The sequence below is a fragment of the Notothenia coriiceps genome, unplaced genomic scaffold, assembly GCF_000735185.1.
Source record: "Notothenia coriiceps isolate Sejong01 unplaced genomic scaffold, NC01 NC01_scaffold00005785, whole genome shotgun sequence".
Taxonomy (NCBI): domain Eukaryota; kingdom Metazoa; phylum Chordata; class Actinopteri; order Perciformes; family Nototheniidae; genus Notothenia; species Notothenia coriiceps.
Window position 1 is genome coordinate 551,969 of NW_011338486.1, and position 14,678 is coordinate 566,646.

Genomic DNA, 14,678 nt, shown 5'->3' on the forward strand with positions numbered 1-14,678 from the left:
TCAACAAGCTTGCATTAGAAGTCTGCTCGTTTTATAATAAAAGGCATTATGTAGCAACAATTAAATAAAAAAAACTGAACATCAGTTTTTTGTGCAAAATCTTAATTTGCATAGTTAACTATTGCAGTCGCATGAAATGTAATGCAGTAAAAGGATGAAATTGAGGCAGGTAATTACAGTACTTAACATTTTTGTACTTATTTTAAGTGGAGTACTAGACTTTATGTATTTATGGCGCATTTCCACTTGCCTCGCACGGCTTAGTACGGTAGTTAGGCCTTGGTAGGCCAGGCTCACTTTATGCTGCGTTTCCATTACAGTTTAGGAACTGGGTCAGTAACTATTGTAACGCAGTGTAGGCGGAGCCGTGAAGTCATCTTCAATGCGAAACACAAAACCAAGATCAGCCGTTAGCTGTCAGCCCTCAAGCTCACAGCTCCTCATATCTGTTCAGAAACTAGACAAAAGTTAAACAAGTACAAACCACAGACTGTCTGTGTCATGGCGAATATAGTCGCTGGTTTATTTATGTCTGTATAGGCCATTGTTGTGAGTGTGGACGTTCGGAGCATATACTGCGTTAGCTTAGCCGATCTCCATTCAGAAAACACGCATTTTAAAAGGTTTTTCGCCTGCAGTCTTGTCTGCAGACTCGTCTTGTCAAAGCATTAATTCATGGTTTTTACTAACCGGTATCAGTATGTTGTTACTTCGGCATCATTTTGAAACTTGTATTACAATTAAATCACGGTAAAATATATGTTCATTTTGTTGTAGCTGCCAGCGATTCTCTCACTAGTTTAGCATACTCAGCCCGGTTGTTGGCCCGGAAAGAACCTCGATTTTGGAGAGCCAGAAAACTGTGAAAGAGTACCCGCTAGCCGGAACTAGCCTAGTGGAAACGCAACCAAAAACGGGCTGGGCACGGCACAGCACGCTTAAACCGCGCTCCGCGCTGTATTGAAAATGCGCCAAAGTCACTTTCCACACGAGAATTTACATTAATGTAAGACCAAAGAAAGCAGCAAAATATAGAACCATCAAATTGTCATTTTTTGCTTGAAAATTTATTAAAACCATTGATCCATATAAAGAAATTAAATCAACCAACAACTAATTGCTGAAGCTCTGCATGTTTTACGTTCATATGTCATGGTTTCTAGTTAAATATTTAATGAACAAGCTAACTTTGCTCAGAACATCATGTAAACAGGAATAGTTGCATCATTTTTTTTTTTTGTTGACAACAACAACCTTTCTCTCCCTCTGTCCATAGGCTGCCCTGACCTGGCCGTGTCCCAGACAGAACTGTCCCGGTGGGTGACGGGGGAGGGGGTCCCCCTAATTAAGGTCTTCTAGCTCCCATACAACATTTGATCCACAAAAACAGAGCTGAAAGCAAAAGTGATGACAGTAATCACACACTGAAGCATCTCACTGTACACAAGGGGTTAACAAGCAGTTTCCACAAGCTGTGAAGACCCTCCCATCATCCACTCCCCCCTGGACATGGACTGTCCCATGTATTCACAAAAGTGTGTATGTGTATGTGTGTGTGCGTGTGTGTGTAAGTGTGTGTCCCCGGTGTGTGTGTTCTCTTGACCATATATATTGGGCCATGTGAACACAGACGTGGAGTTTTGTAAAATAGACTGTGTAGTGGCTGCAGGGCTGTTTGCCTCCCTTATTAAATTTCTCTCTCAAAGAAGAGCTAGCAGGAATATAAAGCACCTTCAGATCTCTCTGAGCTGCTTGTGGAAGGAACTGAGGAATCTCTTCTCCCTGAGACTCTAGCTGACTACCTGGCCCTGCAGAAAAAATGAGTGACAGCCTGGACGATGGGTCTTTCATGTTCACATCGGAGTCCGTAGGAGAGGGACATCCAGGTGAGTCTCCAATCAACTTTAACTACCTTTGGGTTAAACAGGGACACTGAAACTGAAGCGTGTGAAAGTGTTTACTAAGATATGTCACACCTTGGCCAAGTCTGTTGTAATAACAGTCTTAAGGAACCCCATTTTTATTTGTTTCTGTATACAGAGGAATATGTTAACCATTTTACTAAAACTGCAAATAAGGACATGTATACAAATAAACATCACACAAGTTAGACGTCAAGACCAAAATAGCTCCACGGTGCTTTTCTCTCCAAGCATGGTTGGTATTCCATTCACAGCAACATGTGTTTACTGCCCCTCTCTCACACTCTCACATATGGGCAGCAGGAAATAAATGTGTGTGACGGTGGTGTAAGGTTACACGCTGGAGTAAAAAAAAGTATCTCTTTTTTGTGTGCACTATGCTGGGATACAACTGGCATGTTGATAAGACAAGTCAGTCACAAATGCAAGTACATTGCTGCAACAGAACAAAGCTGTCAGCCTTTCAAAATGTTTAATGAAATGTTACTCAAGTCCAAAAAGTAACAATTCCATGTTGGCTATACTTACATTTAAGTCCACCCTATTTAGCATTTATCAGCAATATATCCATATTAACAACATGGTTTGTAACGGTCTAACTGTGATTGAATTAGCAGATGTATTTGTCAACAGCTGTAAATGTCCCATAACAGGAGACTGCTACATTTTTAAGGGCATTTGCAAAAAATATTGGTGTATTAGGTATTTTTAGATGCTTAACTCTATTACAGTTTTCACATGTATTCAAAGTTTGTATACTGTTCATAGATGCTCAATAGGAGGACTAAAATAGTGTGCCCTAAGAAAGATTGTCCAACCAGAAAACCAGAAAAGCTAAAAATGTGCTCTACCCTCTAAAGTTCTGCTTTTAGACCACCCCCAACTTGTGTTGTAATCATTTCACAAATATGTTACAAAGTCCTCTTTACTAAATCAATAATCAGTAAACGCAGGTAAAAAAAGGTTGGGCAGCTTTACATAGACTGACAGAAAAAGTGACAACTTTAAGCTCCAATTATTGAAAACAAATGATTAATTTGCAAAAATGATATTTACAATTTTTCATTATTAATTGTAAGGGAAAACAATTGAAACATGGCAAAAAAGAGGGCTACATCTTTAGTGTGTAAAATATCATACTTGTACTCGAGTAGACATAACTTTAAGTCGTTCAGGTCTTTAAAAACTTTAAAGACCTTGTTACCAGTGATAAGAAATTGAAAGAAAAGCCAAAATGCATGATAACCCAAAACCAACAAATATATTAGAGGATCTTTTTAGCATGCAGCTTGTCTAACGGGAGTAGTGTGAAGAAAAGCAGATGGCACTTTTTCTAGAAAACATGGCAAGACCAACATTTTCATACCTTTTTGTTCACTACAGATGCAATTTACTAGCAGTAGGTTAATAAGGCATTTAATCACTGACCAGCTTAAATATAAAAGTAAAAGGTTCAACACTCTATATCCCGCGTTTAGCACATTCACAAAGGTGTGTGGCCTTGGTGGAGAGCTGCAGCACACAGCGTTGGTTTGATAACACCTCGAGGTCTGGGCTGTTCCCACAGATTGGGAACTTTTTGGACTGAAAGACATGTAGACATACACCTGCACACAACTGCAAAGTCAACCTACAGTAAAGATGAAAACAATCAAATGTTTTTGGATTTGGCGTGACCACATCACCCCAATTCTGCCCTCAATACACTGGCTTCCAATTCAGTTCAGAATTGATTTTAAAATCCTTTTATTTGTTTTCAAAGCCCTTAATGGGCTGGCTCCTGCCTATATAGCCGAACTCCTCCAGCGCTACACCCCAGCCAGAGCTTTAAGGTCTGCTGACCAGCTGCTGCTGATAGTGCCCAAGACCAGGCTCAAAACCTGAGGGCACAAGCCTTCGCAGCAGCTGGCCCCAGGCTCTGGAATAGTCTGCCCCTCCATGTGAGGTCGGCCCAGACACTAGGGGTTTCTAAATCCTCACTAAAGACTCACTTCTTCTCCCTGGCCTTCCAGAGCGGAGTATGACACCTGACTATTCGCTGTGTTTTTGTTTTTTATATTTCTGTTGTAAATGATTGTCTTTTATTGTGATTGTAGTCATGTGTTTTTATTACATGTACAGCACTTTGGCTCGACCAAAAATCGCTTTTAAATGTGCTATATAAATAAAACTTGATTTGATTTGATTTGGATTGCTCCATATTTGTAAATGAGTGCTATAGTTTGAGGTTCTGAGGGTCGTGTTGAGCCGATGCAACCAGGTGTTTGTTGTTGTTTCTGATGTAACGCGTGTGTTGCATTGCCTCAGCAGGAGGGCAGAGAGAAAGATGAATGGAGATGTTTGAGAGGCATTATTATTATAATGTTATTATTATTATTATTATATTATTATTATTAGAGTGCTGCTGCACTCAAATCCAACATGTTCGTTTTGAAATATAAATATTTAACCTTTAAGATAAAAATCAGCAAAACTTACATTTATTATGCTTCAATATATATTGTTTTTTCTGTTCTGCAAATACTGGAATCTGCTTCAGAATCTCATATAAACTGGTGGCCTTTATGTTAACCTGCTTGTTTTTCTCTACAGACAAGATCTGTGACCAGATCAGTGATGCTGTCCTGGATGCTCACCTGAAGCAGGACCCAGATGCCAAAGTGGCCTGTGGTGAGTGTATGAGATATTCTATGTCGATCAAGAAAATATAAATAAAGTTGCAGACAAAACTAGCAGAATACATTTTTGATATTTTTTATCCATAGTTATGGATTGTGACAAAAAACTGCAAGATCCAATAATATCCCAGTACAAGTAAATGTCCTGAATTCAAAATGTTAATTAATAACAGAATATTAATCAGCAAAATGTTCTTAAAGTATCAAAAGTAACGGTAATGGTTTCCACCTCTTACTATGCATATGGCTTATTAAACAGGACATCAGAACAAGTGGTTTTGTTTTTTGAACATGGGGACTGAGAGGGATAAGGTTCATCAATAACTTAACTTGTTTATTAGATATTCTTTTAAGGACAAAGGGCAACATTCGGTCAATTTTGAAAAAGATGAGTGTAAACAAACATCATTGTCTTTGCTGAGATGATTTATTGTATCTCAATATCGACCTCTGAGTGTCTGAAGATTACCTCTCAGCAGAGCGACGCTGTGTGTGTTCTGATAACTGCAATCATGCCGGTTATGGCGTTGCAAAAATAGACCCATGAATAGATTTTCAGGTTTTTAAACGGATATGTAATGTATTGATTTGACAGAGACGGTGTGTAAGACTGGCATGGTGTTGCTCTGCGGGGAGATCACATCTCGGGCCAATGTGGACTACCAGAGGGTGGTGAGGGACGCCATCAAACACATCGGCTACGACAACTCTGAAAAAGGTGAGAGAACAACTTGAACGTTAAATAAAATAGAGGTAAAATATGCTCTGTGTGTCAGCCTTCTCCATCTCATTCTCTTTCCTTCCGTAGGTTTTGACTATAAGACCTGTAATGTGCTTGTGGCTCTGGAGCAGCAGAGTCCCGACATTGCTCAGGGCGTCCACATTGACAGAGAGGAGGAGGACATGGGAGCTGGGGACCAGGTACAACAACAATAAAAATAATAATGTATAATAAGCGACAGAAAAATAAAGTTCAACGATGCCATGTTAGCAACCTCAACCTGTTGACTTACCTTCATCGGGGAAGCAAAGTAGGGCAACTTTTTCCCTTTAACCTTTTTAAACATGCACTTTTGGGCGGTTGGCTACAGTCTATGGTAAGTAACATCAAAATGGAACCACATATGCTATTGTTACATAATGGAAACACAGGTTAGGCTACTAATTGTTTAATGCTACATTTATTTTAAAATCTTTTCACCTATATGAGTGCACTTTTATTTATTATCTCAGCCTATATCTGACTCTTCAGAGACCACAGATAAGAACAATGAATATCAATGCTTTTTAATCTTCTACCTTTAAAAAAAGATTATTTCAAGATTGCTATTTCTTCTATGACGATCTTTTTCATTATACAGTATACATCTTCTGTTTAAGTTCTGTCGCTCTCTCTCTGCAGGGTCTGATGTTTGGATATGCCACAGATGAGACTGAGGAGTGCATGCCTCTCACCATCGTCTTAGCTCACAAACTCAACTCAAAGATGGCTGAACTCAGACGCGACGGATCCGTCCCCTGGCTGCGCCCTGACTCTAAAACACAGGTGGGTTTATGAATTATATTACAAGACTTGCAACATTTTGCCTCACAATATGTCTTCTGTGTAACAGTTTTTTGTTTCTACTCCGGATTTCTTCTGAGAGTTTTGTTAAGATACCAGCAGAAAAAAACATTGACCTTAGGTGCCTTTGTGTCCCTGCTGGTTAATATAAGTTGATACAAAGTCAGTCAAGAGATGGTAGGTAAAATATTCAAATAGAGAACACATTTGGTTAAGCACATATATATTTATTGACAAAGGAATATTAAGGAATTGACTATGTAGTCAGCTTGCCAATGCAGATGCACTCATTTTCTATGAGCTGTGTCAGACGATATCAGGCCTAACTCTCATTCAAGTTTCAGGTGAGGATCTGCAAAGGAAAATAAATAGCAGCGGTAAAATGGAGAGAACTACAGATCAGTCAGTAATTATAATAAACACCAACTGTTTTCTTGTGTGTCCCACAGGTGACGGTACATTATGACCAGAAGAACGGAGCTGTGATCCCTAAGAGAGTTCACACCATCGTAATCTCCGTCCAGCACGACGATTTTGTTACTTTGGAGGAACAGAAGAAGGTCCTCAAGGAGAAGGTAGAGCCTCATAAGCACACCTGACCGGCCTCTGATGAAAGCACCTCTTTGGTTTTAATGTCGCATTGATTTGTTCAGGTGATCGACGCTGTGGTTCCTGCTAAATATTTGGACGACAAGACCATCTACCACCTCCAGCCCAGCGGTCGCTTCGTCATTGGAGGACCTCAGGTGAACATCACACACATCTGCTTATTCCGATCAGTAAACAATCAAACACTTAAGAAGCCACTGATTTTTACTCATCTTACCTTATTTTAATTTTTTTCATTTATTTGTACTTATTTATTCAAAACATACATGAACATCATACATTCTACATACAACAAAGTCCAGGGGCAGACATACAAAGCAACAAAACATTACATAAAGTAAAGAAAAAAGAAAAATACGTTTTGATACTTCAGATTAAATATTTTTTAAATATCAAATTGGTTTTGATTGCCTTCTTATTCCTAATGTTTTTAATAGTGCTAATATTTAAATTCTATAATACATTCTTGATAGACATTTTTTAAAAATTGGTTTGGAGTCAGCCCATTTATTTTTATGGATATGAAATGTCCCTAGAAATGCAATTAACTGGACAAAAAAGACAAAATCTGCATCCATACCATCAGCCCTGAAGTACATAACACCTTCCCTTCTTTCTTCAACAGGGTGATGCTGGTGTGACAGGCAGGAAGATCATTGTGGACACATACGGAGGTTGGGGCGCTCACGGTGGTGGAGCTTTCTCCGGTAAAGACTTCTCAAAGGTGGACCGCTCTGCTGCCTACGCTGCTCGCTGGGTGGCCAAGTCTCTGGTCAAAGCTAAACTCTGCAGGAGAGTTCTGGTTCAGGTGAGCGTACAGCGTCAATATTTCACCCATCTAAAAATGGATGAGGGAGTAAAGGCTGTAGATGTGGTGTTTGAAGCATTAACGGGCTGATCTTTGACCTTTCTGGATGTGTTACAGGTATCTTATGCTATCGGAGTGGCACAGCCTCTGTCCATCTCCGTCTTCACCTACGGTTCCTCCGACAGATCAGAGTCAGAGCTGCTGCGGATTGTCAACAAGAACTTTGATCTGCGTCCAGGAGTCATTGTTAGGTAAACATTACTATATGACCTTTATGCAAGACTGTGTCAAGCTGCTACATTTGAAGCCGCCTAGTCCGATGGCCTAGGACTAGGTTTCTTTTTGGGGCAAAATCAGACAAGTGAAAATGTGTGTTTTTTTCTGGTGATGTGCATTTGTGTCTACTACCACTAGGGGCCATTAGAGCTGAACATGTTCAAATTGTGCACATAGTTTCTACATTTACATTCACCGCAACTATTTTTTATTTCATGCTTCGTGCATAACAACATACAATCATTTGAACATTCAGTTATGAACCAACAATTATAACATAAGATAGTTTGCAATGCCCTTCCCTACAGAGACTCAATTGCAAAGGGCAACACAAAACAAAAACAATGATGCTCCAGATAACTCATGGCGAAATGTCTGATCAATATTAAATACACATGAGTTGCAGTTGATCATAGCCATAGTGTGAACAACCAGAACTACATACATTTAAAAAATGTACTAATGTAATGCACTAATGTACATTTTTCACAGATTTCACAGATTTTGAAGTGACTGTTATTTTTTATATATTGATTGCTGTGCTTTTATTGATGTCTTTAATGTGTGCATATGGCTAAATGTGTCTGTTGATTGATTATATATATGCATATACATATTTTTATATATATTTGTATTTTGTATTCTTTGAGATTCTGGGAAACGGTATTTCGATCTCACTGTCTGTACACAAACTGAAAGATTGACAATAAAGTTGACTTTTACTTTGATAAAATTACAAAAACAATCCAGATATTATCCTGTGACGTGCTAACAGTCTTCTCACCTGTGATGTTGTATTTCTTCTGTATCCTCCATAGGGAACTGAACCTGAAGAGGCCCATCTACCAGCAGACAGCCTCCTACGGCCACTTTGGTCGACCAGAGTTTACTTGGGAGATGCCCAAAAAGCTTGTGTACTAAATACTCCACCTGCTCTTCCTTGAGGCGCCTCTTTCTTGGCTACGACTGCTTCAACTGATTGGACATTTTTAAATAGGAAGAACCAAAGCCAACGTTAACGATAAGTAAGATTAAAAGAGATGAGGATTATCATCATATGCACGAGTGGTTGTAGTCATGTAATGTAGTAGACAGGCATTGCAGAGGACATCTCAGTAACCAATCCTTTCCCCCCGTCCTTGAACATCCAATTATTGGTGCTTTATAAATATGGGTACAATCGCTAGTCAAAGATCTTCCCTGGTAAGGTAAAGGAACAACACAGCAAATAGAATCCACTGAAGATAGATATTTCTAACCCACTAGAATCAGGGTTTTACCTCAAAGCTGCAAATGTTCCTTTACTTGATCAGTATGATGTACAGAAACCACCTCAGTGCTTTATTTACTTCATCAGTGACGAACATAAATATGTACGAAGTGTAATTATTGCTCAACCAAAGGCTCAGCTTCATGACTGTAAAATTCCTTTTTTCTAAGTCTTAATTTGTAATGTGTGCTACAGGAAGCTGTTTGCACTGTTACCATCACTGTTGTAAGTCCAGACAGGTCATTACAGTGGAGAGGGCTCTGATCTCTTCAACATTGAGTTACAATCAGTAAATAGCCATGCGGTTTTCACACTGCACTTCTTTGCTGTCATCCTTTCAGCCTCTGCTTGGCTGATTTGTATTTTTAAATGGGTTTTTTTTTTACCTGTAGGCCCGCTGCTGTTAAAGAGTCTATACATTTTATCAAAACACTTAAAGTCTTAATCAGTCTCTTCTCTTTGAAGTGGATTATCAAGCTGCACGCTGTTGAGGCTAAGCATTTAGTTCACCACTGATGTCTTATAGTTGCTGCATTGTTGACCATTTAATTCTATCTGACATAATACCATGGTGTGGATGCAGATCACCTTTATCTTTGAGATGATGTTAAGTTCTCTGCAGATCTTTATTGCAAATTGAGATCCTCCCTTGTGGATTTAGATTGCAAAAAGGGTTTTTCAAATGTATTTCTCAAAAGGCATTTCGAACCTTGAATGGTTAAAGTATTTAATCAAATGGTTTCCTTCTGATAGGTAGAGGAAGTGTGAACAGTGCTCACCTCAAACCTTCATGTCTGCAGAGGTGCACACTTTGTGGCTATTGTAACAACCCGTGCTTTCTTTTACAGCAGACATTGTTTTCTATTTAATGTGTTGATCTGTGTTGACTCTGTTGGAAGAGAATCTGGACAATGTAAATAATTAAACAATAAAGAAAATTAAAAGATATAAATGGATTGCCCTCTTTCTTCATCACAGATAAGAGCTACATGCAGAAGATAGAATTGCATTACATAAAGAGAATGATTGTTTTTGGAACATTTTTATTTGTTCAACATTAAGGCAAATATACAATCATATGACTTTTCATCCAAATATAATTATTTACAACCTAAACCTCTTTGGTTTTCATAATCAAAATAATATATAAAGGCACATAGGGAGCATTTTGCATTTCAACAGTATTGAGTAAGAGATTTCTGTGAGCTTTATAGATGCTAGTTTGTCAGAAAAGTCTCACCAATGATCTACTGATTACACGGGTGAGTTTTTCTTTCAGATCTTTAACCATCATGAGCAGCATAAGCATTCTCAAAAGCTTACTATACAGGAATTTTTATTTTGAAGCTTAACTTGAGTCTTGATTAACAAAAATAATCGATTAAATCGTGGCTAACCACCTATATAACAAAACATATATAAACATAACAAATAGTCATAGAACAAATGCCTTAAAAAACAACAGAAGGCAGAAGCAAGCAGAGTTCATTCTGCCGCGAATCAAACGATGCAGCTGGTGTCGTAACGCTTTCCTGAGTGCAAAGTTCAGACAGATCAGTAAATGAGAAGGAGCGAGGAAAGAAAGAAGAGTGTGACATTGAAAGAAGAGGATGCAAAATGACAATCAGTCTTAAGGAACATTTTACAAAAGAGATTTTTGTAGTGTTCAAATCCAAACGAGGGCTTTTGTAGAGTTTGCTACCATGCATTAATGTGTAATGAAAATGTTTCCTGCTAGAGCAACATCAGCAGCACCATCATTTGACAATAACACTTACTTAAAATAATGCATATTGCAAAACTAGTGTCACATGGTCAAGTTTGACTTCAAAGTAATACCTGGTAGGCAACTGAAGATCGCTGCTGAATTAAAGAACAGGCCCAGTTCAAGTGCTCTTCAAGAATTTGCTCCACTTCAAATGTAAAAGTAATACAAGAGCTGACTTGGCATGAACCTGGGAGGTGATTGAATGTGGAAAGTAGAGAACAAGACCTGGTGTGAGCGGAGCAACAACATTACAGCTCTGGTCCAACACCTGCAATAAGCAGTTTGACCAGTAGGGAGAAGCAAGAGACCACAGGTGTGTCTGCTGTTGTGTCTGTAGCAGCGTGCACAAGCTTTCCACTTCAGTCTTCGTGACAGTATTCATATGCAGTCTTTCTGTGACAGGATGTGAAGCGGTTTTAATACTGGGTTGTGGTTTGAGGGTTTGATATTTTGAGAATGCCTACTAACTGACTATCACTGTAAACCCTCTGCTTGCTCTGCTTTTTCACCAGAGAGCTCAGAGTGTGTTCTTTCTCAACTGAGATGTTGAACATTTCCCCAAAATATAAACAGTAATCCTTACTCTGTATTACTTACTGCATGTCAGAGAAAGACATTGAATAAAAAACTAAATTTGAAAATCTTAAAAAATATGATTTTGGGCTCAAATAAAATAAGAAATGCACTAGAAGATACAATTATCAATATCAATTAGCAGGGAGCCATATCTAAATGTAGCTATATCCGTTTTGGTATCCCTGGCACTCACAAGCATGCTACCCCCTGTCCCTGCTTCTCCACTATAAGCAGTGGACGTCTATAACCATCCTATAGCCGTCATTCATCAGAACACGTTAATATAAACACAGATAAACTCAGGGACAAGATAAGGCCCCGTGTGTTTTGGCACCAATGCCACAGGCAAAATGATATTTGGCTTATTCTGCTGTAAAGTAACAATGAGGCAGAACGGAGCATCTCAGTAACATTACAAACCCTTCCTTCTTCCCTTTGTCCATAAGGCAGTGACAGTGTGCTGTTTCTCCTTGTTGGGGAGTAATGAGATGCAGACCTGCGCTCCTAGGAGCTGGGAAGACGTGTGAAACCGGCTCACTAAACTCAATAAACCCAGTGCTCTGGCTTGAATTAGCTGGTACGTCTTTGGCCTCTGGACACTGCATCATCTTTCCTTCATATTCTTTGGTAGAACGGAAGTTGAATACATTTGAGGTTCATTTATCCCAACAGAAAGGGGATAAGACAACAGTTTAGGTTTTAAGTCATAACGTTTTGACATAACGAGGCACCAGATCTAATGTTTCTTTTGGGTGTGGTTCAAATAAGGACACAGTACATCACACAAAGCATCCAGGAACAAAGTGGAGTAGCTATTCAAACATCATTTTGTTGATGATGCACATTTTAAAAAACGATATGAAGTAGGAAGACATGTAGCGTGGAGTATGATGTTAATTCTAAGGATTTTTTGACATAAAATGTATTTAAATTGTATAACAAAAGTATTGCTTGATGCAGGATTGACTAAGACATTCTTTTACTTTTCTTTTTCACACGGTTTATTTAAATGTTTTGTATTCATCTATTCTCTGGTGGGAAAGACAAGCATGACCTTGCTCCCGCTGTCACCCTCACACCCTCTTCTGTCTCTCCTCTCTGTCCCTCTGCTGTAACACTGTCAGCTCGGCCGTCCAGCAGCCGTCACTCCTCTACGTAGATAATGATGCTTTCAGGAAGTCACCAGAAGTGAAACTGTCCCAAGGCCACTATTGAGACATGTTTCATTATCTCAGAGGGGAACAGCACATTTTCTTTATCTGATTGATAAAATACTCTTTTACTTGTCACGTCGGGAGGAAGTCTGGTTTTACACTTGTGCAATGTGCAAAATACAAAGTTCTTGAGACACCGAGCTCTTATGTGTGCACAATACAAGCTTAGCTCCCCACCCCTGGGGCTGAAATCGTAGAATCCACTCTGCCATGAGCGGCACTGGCCTGGTTCATTTCAAAGCTTCAGACGAACGCGGCTGGAAATGAATAATTAAACTTATTCAACAACCAGAGTTTGAAAGGATGATACAAGCCATCTGTGTGGCATCGAGGTGAGCCAGCAGGCTACAGCATGGACATGTTTTCAGGTTGGTGTGGGTGTGGCTGTGAGTGAGTAAGGGGCCCTCCCAGGGGTCCCAGTGCGTCCACCTTGTGTTCTCTCCCAGCAGGTCCCAGGGTCCCTCGAGCCAGCACCACCATGGTATCGGATGACATGCCGGAAAACTCAAAGGCAAAAGTCCCGTAAAACAACATGATGATGACGCAGAACAACCATTCAAAGATGGCCGACGCGTGTTGAAGGACGAAGCTCTCCTGACAAAAAAACACACCACCTGAGAACACTGTTAAGGTCAACAACAGCAGAGCGGTGAGAAGACATGTAAGTCAATGTGCAGACAGGCTGACACTGATCAGATTCAAACTCCTTTCAGTAGGGCTGCATCAGACGGTTGTATCGGACCACCACCTGATCACTCAAATACATATTTGTTCTATATGTTATTAAATAGTTTAGTTTTAAATATTTTTTACAGAATATGGAAGTTTTCACATTTTTCCTCTTGACTGTACAACATTGTCACTAGCCATCATTTGTATTTATCTTATCCAATGATTCATTATTCACGTCGACTGCTTCTATACATCCACATTGGAAAGCCTGAAGAGCTGAAATGCATTTTGGGTGCAGTTGGGTATGTCCCGTAGGCTCCAATTGCATTTTTTGATTTTCTTGTTTATGTAGTATACATTCGGGTAATTTTTTTATATAATCCACATGCTGTGCCCACTTTATATACTCAGTATCACATCGTACTTACTAAGATAGTTAACGTGTGGGCTACCCCTGGTGTAAGGTATATAAGAAATGATCTAATAAATATTCCTCAAAATGGCACGTTTTCACAGCCATGACTGTGTTTAAAAGCATGCACCATAACATATATATTGTAAACATTTGAGTCTACTCACAAAGTAAAGCTGTAAAAGACTTAAAAGAAGGCCTATAACAAACGATTTGACATTACATACCGGACCTGATGTCTCTGGCAGTAATAAGCTCTATGCTAAAGCACTATACGGCCTTGAAGGCTGCCATCTGTCAGTGGCTGGAGGATACTGAGCACCAAGGCTACGAAGGTCAGCAGGGTCATGCAGAGCCGCAGGTGGGCCACGTTGTACTCCCCCTGGGTCTTGGCCAGTCGGTAAGTCAGAGCTGACTGCACGCACACAAACAGCATGCTGGTGGGGAAGGCGATGCCTGCTCCGACATAGTGGAGAACTTTGGAATTATCCACCTTGGGTAGAAAAGAAAGGAGACATGAGGAGATAAAACGTGGTTAAATAAAAAATGGGCGAGAAAAGAGTTTATACACAAAGTCTGCAGCTGACATGTAGGAACTAGCAGACAGCTTCTGTATCAGGCAGTTGGGTCGGATTATTTATTGTTGTGTAATACTTTATTAGGCTTCTTTTGTAAGGAGCTAAAAGAAGAATACGTGGAAACGATAGCATGCTTTAAAGTAAGCGCTAGCGGGTAGCGACTCAACAAAACGCCTCCTTTCCCCTACTGGTCACAAGAACGATGAGAAACAATACACAAAAGAGCTGCCCAGGAGCATGTGACACACACACACACACACACACACACACACACACACACACACACACACACACACACACACACACACACACACACACACACACACACACT

At 39.7% G+C, this 14,678-nt stretch overlaps 2 protein-coding genes across 2 annotated transcripts in view; one reads left to right on the forward strand and one right to left on the reverse strand.

The window, feature by feature from the left end:
* The first annotated feature begins 1,573 nt into the window (after positions 1 to 1,573).
* Positions 1,574 to 10,055, forward strand: LOC104943167 (S-adenosylmethionine synthase isoform type-1-like). Its single transcript, XM_010768504.1, has 10 exons — positions 1,574 to 1,886; positions 4,515 to 4,592; positions 5,196 to 5,318; positions 5,409 to 5,521; positions 6,003 to 6,146; positions 6,614 to 6,739; positions 6,818 to 6,910; positions 7,399 to 7,581; positions 7,699 to 7,832; positions 8,676 to 10,055. The coding sequence occupies exons 1-10, from the start codon at positions 1,820 to 1,822 to the stop codon at positions 8,776 to 8,778; spliced, it is 1,164 nt and encodes a 387-aa protein (XP_010766806.1). The 5' UTR covers positions 1,574 to 1,819; the 3' UTR covers positions 8,779 to 10,055.
* A 106-nt stretch (positions 10,056 to 10,161) lies between these two features.
* LOC104943178 (transmembrane protein 150A-like) overlaps positions 10,162 to 14,678 on the reverse strand; it is a 22,088-nt gene continuing 17,571 nt past the window's right edge. Inside the window, exons 7-8 of the mRNA XM_010768514.1 lie at positions 14,085 to 14,262; positions 10,162 to 13,299 (exon numbers count right to left, since the gene is read on the reverse strand). Coding sequence (XP_010766816.1) covers positions 13,031 to 13,299; positions 14,085 to 14,262 — 447 coding nt within the window. The 3' untranslated portion in view covers positions 10,162 to 13,030. The remainder of the gene's footprint in view (positions 13,300 to 14,084; positions 14,263 to 14,678) is intronic.